This window comes from Musca vetustissima, unplaced genomic scaffold (assembly GCF_032173495.1).
Source record: "Musca vetustissima isolate MV318-11 ecotype Yass unplaced genomic scaffold, APGP_CSIRO_Mvet_v1 utg44490, whole genome shotgun sequence".
In the NCBI taxonomy this organism is placed as follows: Eukaryota; Metazoa; Arthropoda; class Insecta; order Diptera; family Muscidae; genus Musca; species Musca vetustissima.
This window is the reverse complement of record NW_026882329.1, coordinates 10,348-31,724: the sequence shown is the minus strand read 5'-3', so window position 1 is coordinate 31,724 and position 21,377 is coordinate 10,348. Positions and strand designations below refer to the sequence as shown.

At 35.4% G+C, this 21,377-nt stretch overlaps 2 protein-coding genes across 2 annotated transcripts; one reads left to right on the top strand and one right to left on the bottom strand.

Moving 5' to 3' along the window:
* Nucleotides 1-12,654: 12,654 nt before the first annotated feature.
* Nucleotides 12,655-17,172, top strand: LOC133328679 (mitochondrial ornithine transporter 1-like). Its single transcript, XM_061537222.1, has 5 exons — nt 12,655-12,799; nt 15,576-15,940; nt 16,000-16,081; nt 16,692-16,797; nt 16,874-17,172. The coding sequence occupies exons 1-5, from the start codon at nt 12,655-12,657 to the stop codon at nt 17,163-17,165; spliced, it is 990 nt and encodes a 329-aa protein (XP_061393206.1). The 3' UTR covers nt 17,166-17,172.
* A 1,042-nt stretch (nt 17,173-18,214) lies between these two features.
* Nucleotides 18,215-20,770, bottom strand: LOC133328678 (FAST kinase domain-containing protein 5, mitochondrial-like). The gene is made up of 4 exons (XM_061537220.1): nt 19,853-20,770; nt 19,010-19,790; nt 18,776-18,948; nt 18,215-18,304 (listed from the first exon to the last, which is right to left on the bottom strand). The coding sequence occupies exons 1-4, from the start codon at nt 20,768-20,770 to the stop codon at nt 18,215-18,217; spliced, it is 1,962 nt and encodes a 653-aa protein (XP_061393204.1).
* Between the last annotated feature and the right edge of the window lie 607 nt (nt 20,771-21,377).

Here is a 21,377-nt window from a genome sequence, read left to right as displayed (position 1 = left end):
ATAGATGGACCTAATTGAGTAACCGTTGCATACACTATTTGTTTTTAGTTATCACTATATTCAATTTAATACCCTTTACCAAATTTCATGTAACCACCATTTACATAAAATCGAACGAAAATATATATAAGACCTATATCAAAATCTGAACCGACTTCAACAAACCTTACCACGCATCATTTTTTCTCAATAGCATTCGCTATGCAAAATTTTACTCAATCAGACATATATTGGGTTTGGTGTATCATTCAAAAAAAATCGGACAGAACTATATATAGGAGCTATTTCTAAATCTGAACCGATTTTAACAAGACATACGCATGGACCTGATAAAGTGCGCCGTGCAATATTTTGTCCCAAGGGGACAAACATTGGGAGTTTGGTGTATCATTTACATAAAATCGGATGAATAGGATTCGTCTTGGACTTTATTAAAGTCAATCATTTTGTAAATAAACATGTCGGTTTTAATTAATTTTCAACATGTCGGTTTTAATTAATGTATCATAACAATTAGTTTTGTTAACCCTTTCAGTGTCAAATAAAATTTTTTCGGAATAAAAATCTAAAATTTTTGTACTTAAAATCATATAAAGGCATAGAGTTTAGAAAAAAAGGCAATTTTCATTTTAACCCTCGGACAGTTTCGTCTGTTTTTCAGGAAAACAAAAACATCAATGTTAACGGTACATAGGATAACCGAAAAATCGCAAAGAAAGAAAGAATTTTTAAATGTCGAATATATTCGACAAAAACACTGAAAGGGTTAACTTTCAAACAATCGATGGTATAAGGTATACCCTCCATTGAATCTTTATTGAGGGAATTTCGAATTTTCGTTTTATTAAGATTTACTTGGCTGAAAACACGCTCAGCATTTGCTGAGGAATGGGTTCATACCATTATCTTCCGTACAAGTTTAGTTATTCCAAAAATGAAATAAATCCGTTTCATCATTTTCACAAATGTTATCAAAATCAAACAACCTTAGTTCGCGAAATTCTGAATCTATTTTTTGTTTTTCATCTTCTTTCACAAAATGTGGAAATACGTTAAGGATATCGAAAAATGAATTATTCTTTTCATTTCAATATATGAGTGGGACTTATCATAGATAAATTTTTAAAAATGTTTTCAAAATTGAATCTTTTTAAAATTTGTGCTTTGTTTTCATAAATGCATTTATTAAATTTTACCAATGTCGAACTATTCGATGTACCAGCATTTTCTTCACCAGGATCAGAGTTTCTTGCTGAAATTTTATATAAAACCATATAACGTTTCTCCTACTATCAGCTGTAGCCTTCGCTTACCACCGTCTTAGTTTAAACCAGTATGGAAAGTAGTAAAGTCAGACTGGGCCGACTATATGATACCCTTCACCACTGTGGGTATATTCTACATATGTATGCTAATAGACGACGCACTATGTCGCGAGTTCATATAAACAGCGGGCAAAAATAGAAGGAAATTTGGTACATGTGCTTATTATTGGCCTAAACAGCAACTGAAAAAAAAATTGGATAGGTCGGACCAAGATTTGTTATACCTCCCATATAATGGGTCTTGAGAATGTTACCCTTTTTGGCCTATAAAATCTTTAATATTCAAACAAATTCAATGAAAAATAGCAATTTACATTTAATTAGGCCTATAAAGCAACTGACCAAAAACTGGGTAGATCGGACCAAGATTTGATATACCTCCCATACAAAGGGTCTTGAAAATTTTACTATTTTGGGCTATAAAATCTTTAATATTCAACCAGATTCAATGAAAATTGGCAATTTACATTTACTTATGCCTATAAAGCAACGGATCAAAAACTGGGTAGACCGGACCAAGATTTGATATACCTCCTATACAAAGGGTCTTGAAAAATCCGATTTTTGGACCTATAAATTGTTTATATTCATCCAAATTCCACGAAAATTTTCAGTAGTAGGTGTTGTAATTTAGTTGTTGGCCCATATTTCCATATTACCATACCAAAAGTCCCTAAAAATTTAACTTTCTGTGCTTTAAAATCGTTATATGCAGCTAAATTAAGTATAGTAGTTTTATTTTTGTTATTTTTATTATAATATAAAGAATAAACTAAAATAAACTAATAAATTACTTTTTTATCATTCACAAGATTTTCAAAACACACATCAGATATATATATATATATATATATAATATTGTCTTCCCAAATGTACGATTTAGTATCATCCACATTATAATCTCGGGACTTTACTTTATGGCTGTTTAAGGATATTACAAGGTCGGATTGTAATATAAAATACTAAAAATAAAATCCTTATTTAACTCGGCTTTAACAAAAGTTCGGGCTGCTACTAATTATTTGTTGGCATGACTTGTTAGCATCTTGTGAAAGTCGCTCAAAAGGTATTGTACTGCACTTTACGTATCCCATGCCATGAACTAATATTTTTCTGTATGAACCTTCCACAAAGGTAATTCATGTGCGACCTCTAAATTCAGATTATAAGATTATGTCTCAAATGATCTGATAAATAAGTATAATTTTCAAACTAACTGAAAATTTATTTAAAAGCTATATTTTAAAACCAATTCTCTCACCAATTCTCTTTTACAAATTTGATGAACTAAGTACTACAAGTGTGGACGACTGTATACACCATCCTAGTCTTTACATCCAAAGCAACCAAAATAAACACTTTTATAATAACCGTTAATTTGAATATTCAAATATTTGAGCATTAGAAAAACACACCCATTTTTCGAAAATATGGTAAAAAATCAGTTTATAAATAATAATCAAATTTGAACTCGAGACAAAACTACTCGACATATCGATGTAAAATTTCATATTTATTCTAATTGGAGTATTTTCTATCAATCCTCATCAAAAAATTTGTCCTCCGTGGTACTTGGTTTTGACCATTTTTTGGCCGCGGTCGTGACACTGTGCGACGCGTTTTGGTTGTATATCTATATCTGAACCGATTTCAGGGAAATTTTCCAGAGACTAATTTATATTACATCAGTACGTTGTGTCAATCGGCCTAGCTATGAATCTTTTCACGAAGCTTAGCAAAATCATTAATTCAGTACCTTATACCAAAATTCGTGTAAATCGAAATATATATAGGGACTTTGGTGCACCAATTACCTATCGGACGAAAATATATATGGGAGGTATATCTAAATCTGAACCGAAATTTAGCACATGTCATTCTAGCCATTACTCAGTACACTATGACAAATTTCATGCAAATCGAATGATTTTCCGAGACTTTGATGCACCAATTACTTAAAATCGGATGAAAATACATATGGGAGCTATATCTAAATCTGAACCTTTTTGTCCACATCATTCTAGACTTAATTTAGTACGCTGTGCCAAATTTCGTGCAAATCGAAAGATATATAGGGACTTTGGTACACAATATACCTTAAATCGGAACAAGATATATATGGGAGCTATATCTAAATCTGAACCGATTTTCACGAAACTTTGCACACATCATTCTAGACCAAATTCAGTACGCTGTGCCAAATTTCGTTCAAATCGAAAGATATATAGGGACTTTGGTACACCATTTACCTTAAATCGGACGAAAATATATATGGGAGCTATATCTAAATCTGAACCGATTTTTCCCAATTTCAATACGATTCGTCCTTGGACCAAACAAATGAGCTGTGCCAAATTTGATCCAATTCGGATCATAAATTCAACCTGTACTTTGTTTACAATTTAACACCAACAGACGGACGGACATGCATAAATCGACTCAGAAAGTGATTCTGTGTATTTTCTCAAAATGAATCATGGGTCTATCTCGATTATTATTGCCTGTTACAAACATATGCACAAAGACATAATACCCTGTATACCATACCAGTGTGGTGAAGGGTATACAAATTGTCCATAATTTTTTTAAAACCAGAAAATATTACGAGCTTGTAATAACTTTGTGTAAATTGAAACTTAAAAACAACAACAAAAATGGTCTTTTATGTGTTGGCGGGTTATTTGGGATACCATTTGTATTTTGTTTTTGCAAAATATTCAGGCTGAATCCCAGTTTGTTGTTTTTATAAAAACGGTCATACTGTTTGCTTTAACTAGCAATACCAACAACAACGTTATATGCATTCGTCACAAAGTGACGACACATAGCAGTGGGAAATGTATTGTAGTTGTCTGCAAATGCCTTGTTGACCACGGAGTCAGGCGCCAACGAAACGAAATTCTCATTGGGGTCGTATCGCTGGTAACGTAAGAACTTCGAATTGTCACAAGAGATATTTGGGTATGAAAGGTTTTTTGTAAAGAAGCAATAAATAGCTTCTGGAGAGAATATCCCAACAAAAAACTAAGGAGACTGATGAGGATCAGTGGCGAGATCCGAAACTATCCTACCTTACCCCTCGGCGGACAACGCCATACATTCCCCACTAATAAATAGTTGTTTTTTATAAAAACAACAAACTGGGATTTAGCCTGACTATTTTGCAAAAACAAAATTAACTTATATTCTGTAACAATATCTTTGCAAAGTCGAGATCTTTATATGAATTCAACTTCATTGTATGTCCTAGTAGGTTGTTTGTACTCTTAGAAAATAAAATATCAAATTACAGACTCTAAGGTTGTAAATTTTTAACACATTTGAAGCGTTGTGAGGACTACATAGTTTTACCTACGGAGGACTTTTCTATTGCCCCGTTCTGACCAGTATAGACCTATCTCAATTGAGCTAGATCATGTAGGAATACTAATTACACTTCACAGGACTGAAACAAAGTTGGTCGTGCCATAGAAGATTTTTGGTAGCTCCAGGTGTCCAAACTCCGACGAAGTAAACGATACGAGGTCACACACAAAGCTAACTCTTAAGAGCTATTGAACATCGTCAACGACGATTCCCCTTAGCTCATTGACGAATCATGGGTTCATCGAGAAGTCCTCAAGAGCCCTGACAAAAAAATTAGGTGAAAATCTGTTAAGGGAACCCCTCCCATTCTCGATTTTAATTTTTTAAGATTTTCAATGGGCTGGTAAATCAATACCAATGCTTGTTAAGGTTTGCAACTTTGCACATATATAATTGAAGATTTAAAAGAGAAGAAAACTAATTTACAAAAAAAATTTGTTATTGTTTTGTTGTTGTTTTTTGTAATTAAAGAAACGTCCTTTTTTTGATGGCGGGCATGATAACTCCTCACTGGAACATCGAAATCCGAAAATTCCAACGGTGTTAGAAAGAGTACATGTCTGGCTCTCGTATGAACTAGGATTATTGACTTCGCTCTAAAATTAACAAAATGGCGGACCTTTGAAAATATATTTTTGGAAAATCGCCCATTTTTGACCAAAAAACCAAGTCAAAAAATAAGAAAGATCTTCACCGATTGGCTTTATCCTAGTTCATACGATAGCTATACACTCACAGAGAAACGTGTAAAAATTTGGAATCGATTGGGTTATTAGTTTTTGAGTTATCGTGCCCGCCATTCACAAAAGAGAAAAACGAGTTTAAAGTTTGTGAAGCCCTTTAGCCGTCACTTGATGCTGACACAATAAATCGGCTATATCTTCAAGAGTTCTTGAGATTTTCACTTGAAATTTTGTAGGGACATTCTTGAATTAGTGTAGATTCGAACTAAATAAAAAATTTTGACCCCGAGAATGGGGGGGTTCCCTTAAATGAATGCTATTCTCGCGGGTATTCTCGTGGTGCTTAAGGCACCACCTGTAACATAAGGCTATGTCAGGGGTTTTCCGATGACACCCAATATGTACCAACTAGACAACATTTTTTTCCAATGGACGAGGTGATCTTCCTGATAAAGCTTGCTTACTGGTACGATGAATAGACATTCTGTTGGAATTCTCAAGGGGTAAGCAGAATAGATCCGTTGAGCCATCCGTCGCGTTATGTGTTATCGAAAATACAACAACCACAAGGAAACGTTAACACTAACGCTTGAAGTTGATGTGCATTGCGCTTCTGAGTTAAATATTTTTTAACAAGATAACGAAAAACGCTCAACCGCCGCTCTGCTAACCGGCCTATTGCTTTATAAGGTCTCCTTCTCCTTTTTCCTTTCCTCTCACATATGTAGGACTCACATAATAGGACTCGACGCAATCCGAATACTTTACGATATCTATGCCGTCCGATGGTTGTGAAATATCAGAAAGGTAGAGGTTCAACAAGAGTTCTCCAAGATGGGGTCTTCCAGATTCACTCTACGGATCTTAGATTTCTTGTTTCTGAATTCCACATATGACTGCCATTCACCCATATAGTTTATTTTCCGACGTTTCAAACACGGCGAAGGTTGGACTTCTCGATATCCTCGATCAGTTTGACATGATTTACGATATCGAAGGCGGTGAGAGGAGTAACGCCTCGAATGTTTTAGCTACTGGCGACAGAAGTGAAATCGGCAGGCTTCAGTAGCAGGAACATCCTGCATACTTAGGCTCAAATAAATGTTCTGTAGCTATCGGCAAATTAAGGACAGTTGCTAAAGCATTATAAGAAATTTCGTCCGGTCCTAACGCTTTGAATGAATTAGCGTTCTTGATGACATCTGCAACAACTTCCTTCGAAAATTGTAGGAGTACCACCCACTCCTTTTAGCTCTGGTGCTCAATAAACTGTCGATTAAAAGAACACACGCCCTTATTCGGAGCTGTTGTTAAATGTGACCGCTGTCCTTTCTTCCAGGGTTCGAGAGTAACTTAACCGTTGCCCACAATTTATTTGTCCTGGTCTCAATATTGCATTGTTCCAGGTCGTGTGGCCACTTTTTCTTTTGTAATCGCATACTTGCCGTTAAACTTCAATAGTAAGTTATTATCTCACCCTTGGGTCGTCACGTTCATTGGCCAATACCGTCGCCTCTGTTGGGTGGTCTTACTTCGGGTATTCGTTCAGCTGATATATAGCGTACGGCTACAGTAGTGACGATTTTGCGGAAATTCCTTTCAGCTACCATAAAATTTCATGGGATGGGCAGCTCTCTGAATCGGCGATTAGGAAACTCTCTGAAACCTTTCCAATCAGCTTTCATATGGCTTTGGCAATATTATGAAGTCGGGTGGTCTACAGAGGCGTTGATAAGGTTCAATCTGGAGGAAATTACGGTAGGTGGATCTATGTACCGGATTTACTCGAAAGAAGTCTTTGACCAGCTACAACCGTCGGTCATTCTGTCATTAAGCAATTACAGAATAGATCCGGGTTTTGTTTATTTTGAACACTGGAAGGATTTTATCGCAACTCCTTTTTGGTGTCGTTAAAAGGTCATCTTAGTTTTTCCCTATTTTTTCTAGTTTTGAAAGTATATCATTTATTCGATCTAGTAGATTTTCTTTCTCTATGGGTCTGTTCCCGTACTGCAAGAATCTAATATTTTTTACTCCGATAACACTTTTTTCCTTCATGATATCGAAGAAAATAGTAAAATCGAGTAGATTCTTGCAGTACGGGAACAGACCATATATTTTTTGGTTATTCATGACATGAAACATTACTTTTTCTTTTGAATTAATGAAGGTGAACAATGGGTTCTTGTAATGCCAAATATAAAAATATTGAAAATCATATTGAAACTAACGACGATATTATAGAAAACAGCGTGGAAAGTGATTCCGAAACGAATCTGCAATCCAAACATAACGACGATGAGCTGAAACACCGTTTAATAGGTAAATTCCAAAAGGATTTTTTCGATTCAAAATCAATAAAAAAAATCGTTTCCTATTTACTTCCAGCTGGTATTGTTCAAGTGTATGCCACCCAACCTTTCGACACGGTTAAAGTGAAACTTCAAACTTTCCCAAACACCTACAAATGCATGTGGGAATGTTTCAAAATAACCTATGGTAAATATGGTGTCTATCGTGGTCTATATGCTGGAGTTATACCAGCAGTGGCAACAAATATCGCAGAGAATACCTTACTCTTCGGAACATATGCGAAATGCCAATCGCTAGTGGCAGATTATAGATATATTGAAGATGTTCATAAATTGTCGATGCTAGAAAATGCTTTTGCCGGAAGTTTATTCGCTGTAGTTTCTACTCTAATTTTGTGTCCTTGTGAAGTATTGAAATGCAAATTACAGGCGATTCAAGAGGTAAGGATTTGTGAATAGAAAATTATACAAGGATTTATTGAATTTACGTAGGTGAAACGCTATATAGAAAAGGGAAGCTCCACTGGCGTGGTGACGCCTTATGAATTAACAAAACGGATTTATAAAAATGATGGTAGGTTTTATGTTGCGTATGAGAAGTTTAATGCAGTCTATGTATAATAACTTCGAAGTTATTTAAATCTTTAGGTATAACTGGCTTCTATAGAGGATTAGGGTCGACATTTTTACGCGATATCCCAGGATTCGTTATCTACTATAGCAGCTTTGAAATGGCGAAAAACTATTTAATAAAGTAAGCTCTGATATATGACGAATCGAAGGCTAATTCATTTTGTTCCATTTCATAGAGAACTTGAACCCACAGACGACACAGAGACGTGGAGAATAATGTTAGCGGCAACAATTGGTGCTGTGGTTCAAAGCATTACAACATTCCCTTTGGATGTAATGAAATCACGTATACAAATTGAAAATCTCAAGGGTAGTTTTCGTCACATTGCCTCAGATATTTTACGTAAAGATGGTTACCTTGCTTTCTATAGTGGTATATTACCAGCGATATTTCGGACGATACCATCAACGGGGGCGCTTCATTTGGTATATGAGAATTTAAGGAAGATAAAAACAATTCCACCTGCAATACAAAAAGAATCCTCCGAAAATGACAATTCCGAAAGTCGTGATGTATAATCAATAAAAAGTGTACTTTAGTAAAAGTAAATAAAAATATTCTAATAATCCCATGGGTCATAGATCATAAGCTATAAGAGGAAAAATAGAGGTCATCGTTCTGGAATAATTACTTTCAAATTACTACAACATATTAATCACGACACTACTAATGAGGACCGAAGAATCGAGCTATTTTAGCTAGACTCGGACTCCAACTCCCTTTTTCGTGACCCTTGGGCCACAATCTTTATTTTGGTCCCTTCACCGCACTGTAGTACAGGGTATTATGTCTTTGGGCATATGTTTGTAACAGGCAAAAGGAAACGAGATAGACACATGGTTCCTTTTGAGAATATGCATAGAATCACTTTCTTAGTTGATTTATGCATGTCCGTCCGTCTGTCTATATTAAATTGTAAAAAAAGAACAGGTCGCATTTATGATCCGAATTGGATGCAAATTGTCATAGGTCACCTATTTGGCCCAAGGACGAACCCTATTGAAATTCGGATAAATCGGTTCAGAATTAGATACAGCTCCCATATATATTTTCGTCCGATTTAATGTAAATGCTGCACCAAACTCCCTATCGATTTGTATGGAATTTGGCATAGTGTACTGAATTAGGTCTAGAATAGTGTGTGTTAAATTTCGTGAAAATCGGTTCAGATTTAAATATAGCTCCCATATATAGTTTCGTTCGATATAATGTATATGTGTTTTGATTTGCACGAAATTTGGCATAGTGTACTGAATGGTGTATGGTAAATTTCGTGAAAATCAGTTCAGATTTAGATATAGCCCGATTGAATTTAAATGGTGTACCAAATTCCCTATACATCTTTCGATTTGCACGAAATTTGGCACAGTGTACTTCATTAGGTCTAGAATAATGTGTGTCAAGTTTCCTGAAAATCGGTTGAGATTTAGATATAGCTCCCATATATATTCGTCCGATTTAAGGTAAATGCTGCACCAAAGTCCCTATATATCTTTTGCACGAAATTTGGCATAGTGTACCTAATTGTCTAGAATGATGTGTGTTAAGTTTCCTTAAAATCGGTTCAGATGTAGATAAATATTTTGCACTAAAGACCCAATGTTTGTCAGCTTTCCACACAATTTTGTACAATGAACTGAAGTTAATATAAATTAATCTCTGGCAAGTCTCGTTGAAATCGGTTCAGATTTAGATGTAGCTTCTTCATAATATAACCTAGCGTGTGGAAAGTTTTTTTTTTTTTGAAATCAGATTTGGATAGAGCTCCCATATATATTTCTCCCGATTTTAATTAAATGATGCAACAAGAACTCATATCGTATGTGGCTGATATGTGACAAGTTTCGATTAAATCGGTTCAGATTTCGATATAGCATTTATATATTTTTTCGTCCGATTTAAGATATTTATCCAAATAATCAACGGGTGTCCGATCGATATTTGCTTAAAATGTTTTACATACTTTTGTTCTATTGTAAGAAACCACTCTATATCTGATCAAATAAACAATTTAGTATAGGTTGCAGAATGACATGTTCATGTTAGGATTCATCTGTTGAATATATCCAAAGTGGTGAAAAGTATTTACTACTTTCCTTTCTGGTTTTGTAATAAAGCTGGTAAGACGTTGTCTGTCCCATCTACTTTGAATGGTGAAATGCTCTCCAATGCATCGTGGAAGTTGTCCCAGTATACTACAGATTTTGTACTCTGTTGTAAAGTCTTTTGGCCTCTTTACCTTTGTTCCGAATCTCCCCTGTCATCCAGGGGTTTTCGAAGGCAGATTTTCTTTCACGAATAATTTATCTCCATTTTTGTGCCTTGTCTATTAAGTTTGCAGAATATAGAGTTATGTCTAATACCTCCTCTCAAATACTATTGAAGGAAGCTGGTTTATTGTCTATGTTAAGGGTTTTTAGATCGTTAGTATTGATTAATAGTCAGAGTGCCTGACCTTGTTTGTTAGTATTATTTCTACCACATGAGCTAGCGTCATTAGCGTCGCACTATGTCGCGAGTTCATATAAACAGCGGCCAAAAATAGAAGGAGTTATCATAAGTTAATGAAATTTGGTACATGTGCTTATTATTGGCCTAAAGAGCAACTGACAAAAAATTGGATAGATCGGACCAAGATTTGGTATACCTCCCATATAATGGGTCTGGAGAATGTCGCCCTTTTTGGCCTATAAAATCTTTAATATTCAACCAAATTTACATTTACTTAGGCCTATAAAGAAACTGACCAAAAACTGGCAAAATCGGACCAAGTTTTGATATACCTCCCATTCAAAAGGTCTTGAAAATGTTTACTATTTTGGGCTATATAATATTTAATATTCAACCAAATTCAATGAAAAATTTCCACCACTCAAATAGAAAAATAGAGCTAAACTTTTTTCTCTGCTCCGCTAATCTCAAAATTTGTTTTAAAAAAATTGATGAACTAAGTACTGCAAGTGTGGACACTGTATACATCATATGATATCTATATACATACAAACTACAGCGAATCCTAGTTTTTAACATCCACAGCAACCAAAATAAACACTTTTATAATAACGGTTAATTTGAATATTCAAATATTTGCGCATCAGAAAAACACGCCCATTTTTCTAAAATATGGTAAAAAATCAGTTTATAAATAATTATCAGATTTGAACCTTTGTAGACACAAAACTACTCGACATATCCTTAATTTCATATTTATTCTAATTGTTTTGACCATTTTTGGCCGCGGTCGTGACACTGTGCGTCGAACGGAAGGTAGACTGATGCTAGGTAAATAAAATAGTTTGTTATTTATGTGGATTAGTTCAGAGACCTTGTTTTTTACACTCCAATGTTACTGTATTTACTCGATTTTTATATTGCCTTTAATTATTCTTGCCATCAGAGCCAGTTTTGCCGTCTCACTCCGATGGAGGTTCACCTGGCTTACTTCTGCCAAGTAAACGGTTTTTTGGGAGTCAGGTGTTTTTTCCTCGGCTCCCTTTCTTTTGTTGCTAGGTGATTTTTCCTTCTAGTCGGTTTTTGAGTCTTTGGCCTAACCTTTTCAACCGTATTAGGATTATTTTTTATTTCAAGAAATCATTCATACCGATTTTGCTGGTACTTCGCCATCAGGTACCAAGATGGCGAAGTATTAGCTCAAAGTATTTGTAATAACATACTTTTGAAGTATACTGTAATAATGATTGGTATTTTTATCTCTTTCAGATGTATCTTTCCAATAATTCGAATATTTTCAAAACTCTTTTTTTCTCATTCATAAAAATACAGATAAAAATATCCATATCCCAAAAAAATCAAAATTCTCTTAGTTCAACGAACAATTTTGCTGATAACACTGAGAAACGACATCAGAGACCAGTCAAACTAAAAACGTGCTCGTTCATATGACGCAATTTTACTGATAACAAATGAAACTGGCTATAGAAGAGAGCCACCACAATTCAAGCAAAGAGACAGGCACCTTTTGTTCGAGAGTAGCAATGCAAAGAGAGTGAGGCCCATTCCTTATCTTGGCGTAGTAAACAGTTTGTTTATTGAGCTCTCCAGTCTTTTCAAGTTCAGTTCATTGATTAGTTGTGTGCCAAAAGTATTCTGGGGGAGTAGTGTTTGGTGTCCCCAATGTAATTGCAAACTATTCTGAATCTGTTTGGATTATTCTTGTTGCTATTTGTGCTGACGAAGCCGCTGCTACTGCTGTCTGTCTGCTATTGTTGTCATTGTTATTATAAGCAAAGGAATCTGAACTAAGAAAGAAACACAATTAAAATAAAGTTTTATTTATTAATAAAAAAAGAAAATTTAGAAAAAAGGTGTCAGCAATGTTGGGTATGTATGTTTACGCTTTATTTCGGGAAATTGATTTTATTTTCATACTCCCTTTTATCTATTCGACAGATCAAAATGTTTCGGCTTCAGATGGCAAATTGCGACAAGGTCTTATCGATTTTACGGCCGGTTCATTGGGTAAGTGTTAGGAATATGGAATATGTGGTTGTTGTCAATGGCAAATTTTCGACGGCTTTATATCTCATATTCAACAGTTTCACATGTCACATTTTGAGTATATCGATTGCCAAGAGATATTTTAATTACACCATTTCCAAATAACAACACCGTAGATTACAAAAAAAAAAAAAAAAATACGATATAAGACAATCGATTTAATTCCTTATTACATCAGCTCAAGAGCCATAGATGAACAAATCGAAAAAAAATACCATTGGAATCGGGCCTAGTGGATTTCGGTACGTGTGTGAGACTGAGTAAATGAGCTTTGAGAACATTAATAACGCTTAAGTTGGAAAACTGTTCTAGGATATTCAACCCAGTATTGGGGTCACCGTCATATTGATAATTTTTTTTGCTATGCAATAAGAATCCAAAATGCCAAGTTACAACCAATTCGTTTTTTTTAACCCAACATCCCATTAAGGGGTACCGTTATAAAGGGGCTATACCAAAACATGGACCGATATGTCCCATCAGAAATCTGAAATGGCTAATTACATCAACAAAATACGGAAATGTCAAAATATAAAACTATGTATATTGAAAACTATTTGCAAAGATATTTTTCTCGCTTCAGGAACCTTTAAACATCCGTCAGAAATTCAGGGGGAGATCGTCGATAGCATTGTCCATGCAATCTGTGCATCAATATGCGGTCTCCGAAGCCATAAACGGCAGTGGAGTATGGTGTCAGAGCGCTCGGGGAGTCCTAGTTGTGCTCGGGCCACTCACAGTTTTATGCTCTTTTGGAGGGGCTACCGTGGTGGACTTCGCACGTGATGTTAGAATTTTATCAATTATGAAGTCACTCGCAATATCATTCCAATAGTTCCTGGAAAACTTCCGGGTGAATTTGAGGTTCCTCTTAATTATAAGGAATTCTTTATCCGCAATCGAATCTCTGTACCGTCCAATAAACCGGTTGCAGTAATTAACCGCTCTCCCGTAAATCTTCTTGTCAGAGATATCTTTGGTTTTGACTCGTTTTGTGGTTCCCGGTTCTGATGATTCATCCATCTTTTCGATGGGAGACTAATGAGCAGTATCCACTTAACTACAGGCAGGTGATGTATTTTGGATCCTCTTCCTCGCCAGGGTTTACTCATCATCTAAGAGGACTCACCTTGATTAGGAGGAATCACCAGAATAGCTTTCGTGTTAGTCACTGTCTGACTGTCAAGGATGAATTGTCCAAGATTTTATTCGGGATTCTCTCCTGACTAATGCAGAATGTGACGGTTTCGATGGGAAGCTCACCAGCCCCAGTATCCACTTCGATGGTCAACTGCCTCAGGAGTCTCGATACTTCACTACAGGCCGCGGAGATGTAGTTTGGATCCTCTTCCTCGCCAGGGTTTTACTCATCATCTGAGAGGACTCACCTTGATTAGGAGGAATCACCAGAATAGCTTTCGTGTTAGTCACTGTCTGACTGTCAAGGGTGAATTGTTCCAGACTTTATTCGGGATTCTCTCCTGACTAAGGCAAAATGTGACGGTTTACTCTATAAGGTTGAGGAGAAGGTCCGGATGTCTCTCCATGCTTTCATTTACGTCGTCGAAAGTAATGGGGTTTGAGGCAAAAGAATGGTCCGGTAGAATAGTGTTGACCGTCATCGTTTTTGGGGGTTGAATAAGGTCCGGCATTGTCGGGTTCGAGACTGAGATCAATCGAAAATTCGGATATATGTATATATTAAAATTCGGATCCATACAAGATTGATTTTGTAGGGATTTTAGGTCGGACATGGCATATCCTCTTACCATGGCAAAGACAACTAAGCCTGAAAAACTTGTTGAGGCGCCCAGGTAACAACAAGGCTCCGTTCAAATACAGTCCGGACCCTGACTGCAAACCCCAAAACTGATGTTCATGTGGTCGCCTAAACCCAGCGTTATGGGGATGACCTAAGACTTTGAAAATGGATATTTGAAGGCGCCATTCTCACCTATTCAGTCCTGAGATCATAGGCATTCTTTCATTTCCTGTCTCAGGACCCGCTGATTTTCCGCGACTGGTTATTTGGTATTCACAGCTACCCAAAGAATAATATTGGGCTTCCCACAGCCTGCAGGTATTCTTCGTTCCTATAGAAGAACTGCAGGCATTGTTCTTCCTATAGGGGAGCTGGGGGTATTCTTCTTCCTGTGGAAGAGCTGCAGATATTCTTCTTCCTAAAGAAAAGCAGCAGATATTCTTCCTATAGAAGAGTTGCAAGTCTTCTTCTTCCAGTTTAAGAGTTACACGTAAGAAGAGCTGGAGGTATGCTTCTTCCTGTTTAAGAGCTGGAGGTATTCTTCTTCCTATATGAGAGCTGGAGGTATTCTTCTTCCTGTGGAAGATCTGCAGATATTCATCTTCCTGTTTAAGAGTTACACGTATTCCTCTTCCTATAAGAGAGCTGGAGGTACACTTCTTCCTATGGAAGAGCTGAAAGTATTCTTCTTCCTGTGGAACAGCTGCAAGTGTTATTCTTCCTGCGGAAGAGCTGCAAGTATTCTTCTTCCTTTGGAAGAGCTACATGCATTCGTCTTTCTATAGAAGAGCTGGACTTTTTTTCCTAAATGAGAGCTAGACGTCTCCTTACTATAGAAAAGCAGATGGACGCAACCTGTGGACGCGTCCATTAGCATTCTGCTCTTCTCCCCGAAAGCGAATTTCTTGATTTTCTTCCATTATTACATTTCTAAGCCAAAACATTGTTATTAAATTGTTCATTTCTCTTCTTCAGGTGGTGCCCTACAGGTATATGTCTCCCAACCCTTAGATACGGTAAAAGTTAAACAACAATCATTCCCCCAAATGTACAAAAATATGGTCGATTGTTTTGTCAAAACATATCGTGCAGATGGTATCGTTCGTGGTTTATATGCTGGTTCTGTACCAGCTGTAATTGCAAATGTTGCCGAAAACTCAGTACTATTTGCCGCCTATGGTGGTTGCCAAAAAGTTGTTGCCTATGGCATGAACATAGAAGAGGTGAAAGATATGCCAACAGTGGGTCATGCTTTTGCTGGATTTTTGGCAGCATTCTTTTCCACCTTTACCCTGTGTCCAACGGAATTGGTTAAATGTAAACTGCAGGCATTGAGAGAGGTAAGAAAACCAAACACAAATGTTAGTATCTTTTCTTAAAATTATATTTTTCTTTTCAGATGCAACAACACAATCCCAAGGGTAGTAATAATTTGCCAATAACACCTTGGAAATTGACAAAACACATCATGGCTACGGAAGGTAATGTTATAGAATTGTTTTATTCTGCTAACATTTAAAAACAGATTTAAGATTATCAATTGTTTACAGAGTGTTTTTGTAGTATCAGATGACTGAAGAATCACACAAACAAAAAATTCTTTTAGATTAGATATGGCGCCGAGAATTATCGGATAAGTGCACTAATGATTTGGAAGGTGTGTCTAACCCTGTTAGCAAGCAAGTTGACTGATTAGCATGCCACTGATATACAAGTGTTGTGATGTTGAAACAGGGAGTTTAAACCGAATTAGGAATAATGTAGAGAAAAGGAAATATATTGGTCCAACTTTTATTATTTTCTGGGAAAATAGTTTAAATCTTAGCTATTTAACAAATAAAATGTCCTAAACAGACGAATATGCTTTAAACGTTATAAATATTAGTTTGATATGACAGAGTGTAGTGTTTTCAATACTCCAAGATAGTAATTCTACCCAAATTATAGGGGAGGGGATCCTCTAGTAATATAAAACCGTCTTCCTCTGACTGGCGGGATGATGTCGATAATTATCAGTTTATTATAGGGGAATTTTATTGCACTCACTCATACAGATTAAGAAATTTAAATAAATATAATTTTCTATTGCAGGCATACCCGGCTTCTTCCGAGGCCTAACATCAACATTTATGCGTGAAATGCCTGGCTATTTCTTCTTCTTTGGAGGTTATGAAGGAACCAGAGAACTTCTTAGGAAGTAAGTTCAATAAATTACTTTTAATAGCTTTTCAATTAAACCACATCATTATTTATTTGTTTTTTATTCCCCACAGACCAAATCAAACCAAAGAAGAAATTGGCGCCCTGAAAACAATGTTTGCCGGTGCCGTGGGTGGTGTTACCCTATGGACTAGCATCTTCCCAGCTGATGTTATTAAATCACGCATCCAAGTCAACAATTTGAAACGTTCTATGACTTCGGTGGGTTTGGAAATTATACGTAAAGAAGGATTTTTAGCTTTATACAATGGTCTGCTGCCGTCGGTGTTGCGAACAATACCAGCCACTGCCACTCTATTCCTTGTCTATGAATATACCAAAAAGACTTTAAATGAAATATTGTGACCTTAAAGAATGCATTTATTTTGTTTTGTTTCTTTTTTTAAGTTAATTGCATTTGTTGTTGTAAATGTTTTATACAGGTACTATAAGTTAAGAAGGAATAATAAATGGTTTTTTTATTAATGAAATTGATAAAATATTGATAAGACTTAATTCACTATTAGTGTTTCTATTGGTATAATGAATTGATAAATTAATCGAATTGAATGAATCTTACGCCCGATTTTCTCGAAACTTAACACACATCATTCTAGAATCAATTCAGTGTGCTATGCTAAATTTCATGCAAATTGAAAGATATATAGGGACTTTGGTGTACCATTTACATTAAATCGGACGAAAATATATATGGGAGCTATATCGAAATCTGGACCGATTATTACCAATATCAATAGGGTTTGTTCTCGGGCCAAATAAATGAGTTGTGTCAAATTTCATCCAATTCTGATCATAAATGCGACATGTATTTGTTTACAATTTAACATGTATAGAGAGACGAACGGACGGACATGCATAAATCGACTCATTTGTAAAGTCTAGACAGTATCTACATGAACATTGCCGATCCAGTCGCTAAGACAATTGAACAAAGTAGTGCCATTGGCTCATCCCTTCAATTGGAACTGAAGACAATAATCTGTCAATACTATGAAGCTTAGTTTTAATCCCAATTTGGACATAATGCTGGAGTTGTCTCAGTTTGATTTATGTGTTATTTGATGACAACTTACTGAATGTTTATTCAGTATAGGCGATTTTTTCTTTTTATTTCATTTTACTTTGAATCCATTTTTTTCGACTAATTCACAATGTAATAGACCTCGTCGGATAGGAAATTTGAAGTTAATAACATTCCAATTTAAGTTTTGATTGAAGACAACTTACTGTATGTTTATCCAGTATACACGATTTTTTCTTTTTATTTCATTGTACTTCGAAACCAAATTCTTTCGACTAGTTCACAATGTAATACACCTCGATGGCTAGGAAATTTGTGCACTTAAAACAATGCATTTATTTAGTTATATAAACTTTTTGGCAAACATTTTTTATTACAAGTTAATAACGGAAGATAAACGACGTTTAACAAAGTTGATGCGATCCTGACGGGTTTCTAACTCGCGCCATTCATGCCAATATATCTGAAAGAAAGAAACAAATTATGACATTAAGAATACATATTCAAATACAAATTATAAGACACAAACTACAAGGAATTTTGATGAAGAGAAGAAGACGCAAAAAATTAATATCAAAGCAAGATATTCAGAAGGACTCTTTTATATTATTAAAAGTTTATATATCTGCAGTAGAACTTTTCTTCTATACATGTTTATTAGATGATCCTCAGTAGTTATTCTTTGTGTAGATATTTCAAAATGTTATATAGAGACAAATAATCCAAAAAATGAATATGCAGAAGATATTTTTATCTCAATCAGGTATTTTTATCTAAAAAGTCATTTATCAGATGTAAATGTATGTATAATATTCTATTAATGAAATATCTTTAAAAGTGTTCTATACAATGATAATCTTTAAAAATGGACATATAGGATTTGTTGATATGGGTTATTTATTGATTAAATTAGATTATTAATATTCATACTCACCACAACTGATTTATGACCCAATAATTCCAATTGTTTTAATTTCATATCAAATAATCCGGTATGTCTGTTCTTGCCTCTTATCACATTGTTCCAGCCAGCAATAATGAAGGCAACAGTTTCAATATCCTCATGCAGCTTATCACCTAAAAGCTGTTCTCTGGTCAATATAATACCTAAAATTCATATAGAAGATAAAAAAATTTCTTAAAAACCAAATCATAATTCTAGACCTACCATTATAATCTTCCGGACATGTTGGTGAAAGTGGTAACGATTTTCGCTTCACACGATCATAACATATCACAACATCAGCTCTTTCATAATTTGGTAAAATATGTTTCAACTGGCAATGGGGTAGAAATCCAGCTGTTATTTCTTTCATTTGCAGTAATATTCGATCGGTGGCATTCAATTTGTATTTTGGATTATTATCGGGTATATAATGCGTCAACATTTTACCCATTGTTTTGCGATATTTATCAGCCAATTGATTACCCTCATAATTGTCATTTGCCAAATTCACCTTGACAAATGTATCCAAGTTGAAAATTTCTCTACTAATGGCTAAACTGGAACCAACGGCATGTTTTAAAAATCTTCGATCTAAGGCAACCGATAACATTTCTTTGTCGTAGAAACCCCTTAGGGTGAGATAATGTAGACAGTTGGTAAAACATTTGGGGTGTTTCATTATTTCATCAATACGTCCCTTAAGGGATTCTAAAATTTTCTGGCACAGCAAATCTTCGATTTTATTGGGTGTTTTAATATTAAATAAAGCCACAGCCAAGGATATACGTTCCAAGTCTTTAAGGCGGGTGTTTGACATTTCATTATGAAATTTATTTAGGATTTTCTCTACAATTTCCTCGTGGCAACATTGCAGCTCACAGCCAAGTAGGGCAACATGTAGACTTGTTAGTAAATTCATGTCATCAAATTTCTCGGCGCTGATTTTATCCAATAATTTCATCATTATGTCAACTTGTGGCAGTTTGGAACTGTAACGCAGAGCCTAGGATAGAAAGAAAAATAATTGTTAATATCTTATTAAAAATTAGAGGGATCATTACTTACCTTAAGTATTGCAACAAAGGTGATCTCATCCACGGTATCCAATTCTTGCATTAATCTTTCATAAATATAATTTATGAGTTCAGGATTCCGTATGGGCGTCTGTGTCTTAAAGAAACCCATTGACATAACACCCAACTCTCCCAGTGTCATATCCTTGGCACACTTGGCCAAATTAACTTCAAAATCAAACATATCGAACACCGTGCGACGCATGATATTACAGAAGAACATTGTCTGCACCAATTGGGAGGGTTGCATCTTTATAACCTTGCGACCAAGTTTACGCAATGCCTCCCAAACATATTCACATATCCGTGCCAAATTCAATGAATACCAGGCATCACATACCAACAACAACTCATCCGTGGACCACTTTTCTATGCGACGACAACATTCAATATCCAAAATATTCCAGAGTTCAACAAAATTTTGTACTCGAACATTTTCCTCTTGTGGCAGCAGGGTCAAAGCTTTTAGCGATCCTCTCAGCTCTTCATCGCTAAGCAAATGGATGCGATCACAGAATTGTTGGACAAATGCCGTAAATGCATTATTCGATATTAGGCTATTGGTGTTATGGCAGTATTCACATACCCTTTGGAATTGTGCGAAAACTTCACTGGTACTGGCATTTTCCGGCAAACATTTTACAATTTCTTGAAGTTCAATGGACTTGGAATCGGGATGTAATCTCACATCGGTTGCAAATATTTGATATGGTTTCAATGATTCCTCCAGCACCTGATGAGCATGCAGATTCTCCCGGTCCATATAAATTTTGGCAAAGTTGGAAGGCACCAAATGTAAATACCGGGTGGTGGTAAGAGGTTTCCATAGTTTTGTTGTTGTGCTTTGGTAGCATTGATAAAAATGTAAATTATTTGTTAAAATACTTCTAAATAATTGCCTAGGATACATAGTTGCACGTTTTGGTTTAAACTTTAATTCATTATTTAACAATGTTCCCGGTGCGGATTTACTCAATGAACCTATCTAATTTAAAAGCGTTCCACATGTAACGAATTGAGGGAGAAAGGCAAAATTCCGTATTGTTTACGAATGAGTGTAATGCATAAAGCCAGAAAACATCTGTCTCAATCATAAACAGAGAGCCGAAACCAGCAATACACGTGAAAGAGCAATGTAAACAAAAATTCTCTCTTGGTTAGTCATTAGCGCGCTGTAACGTAACGTACAGTGAGTCAAAAGTTTCCACTAGGTATTTCCATTACAAAAATAGCATTTTTAAAAATGGCATAAGTGCGTGATAAGCATTAAAAAAAATTATATTATTTTTTATATGGGAATATGAACATTTTAACTTAAAATTAATGCAATAAAATAAACAATTGGTCTGTTCCCTTACTGCAAGAATCTACTAGTTTCTACTATTTTTGCCGATATCATAAAGGAAAATTTTGTTAAAAAATTTTTTGTTTGTAATGTAATATGACACTATTGGCCTGTTCCCGTACTGCAAGAATCTACTCAATTTTACTATTTTCTTCGATATCATAAAGGAAAA

Bases quoted from the DNA above. Each gene is read 5' to 3' on its own strand.
- LOC133328679 (XM_061537222.1), top strand. From the start codon at position 12,655: ATGTTGGGTATGTATGTTTACGCTTTATTTCGGGAAATTGATTTTATT. The intron at 12,800-15,575 runs GTAAGTGTTAGG...TCTCTTCTTCAG, and splicing joins TTTTACGGCCGGTTCATTGG to GTGGTGCCCTACAGGTATAT. The intron at 16,798-16,873 runs GTAAGTTCAATA...TATTCCCCACAG, and splicing joins ACCAGAGAACTTCTTAGGAA to ACCAAATCAAACCAAAGAAG.
- LOC133328678 (XM_061537220.1), bottom strand. From the start codon at position 20,770: ATGTATCCTAGGCAATTATTTAGAAGTATTTTAACAAATAATTTACAT. The intron at 19,791-19,852 runs GTAAGTAATGAT...TTTCTATCCTAG, and splicing joins CCTTTGTTGCAATACTTAAG to GCTCTGCGTTACAGTTCCAA. The intron at 18,305-18,775 runs GTGAGTATGAAT...TCTTTCTTTCAG, and splicing joins TGGGTCATAAATCAGTTGTG to ATATATTGGCATGAATGGCG.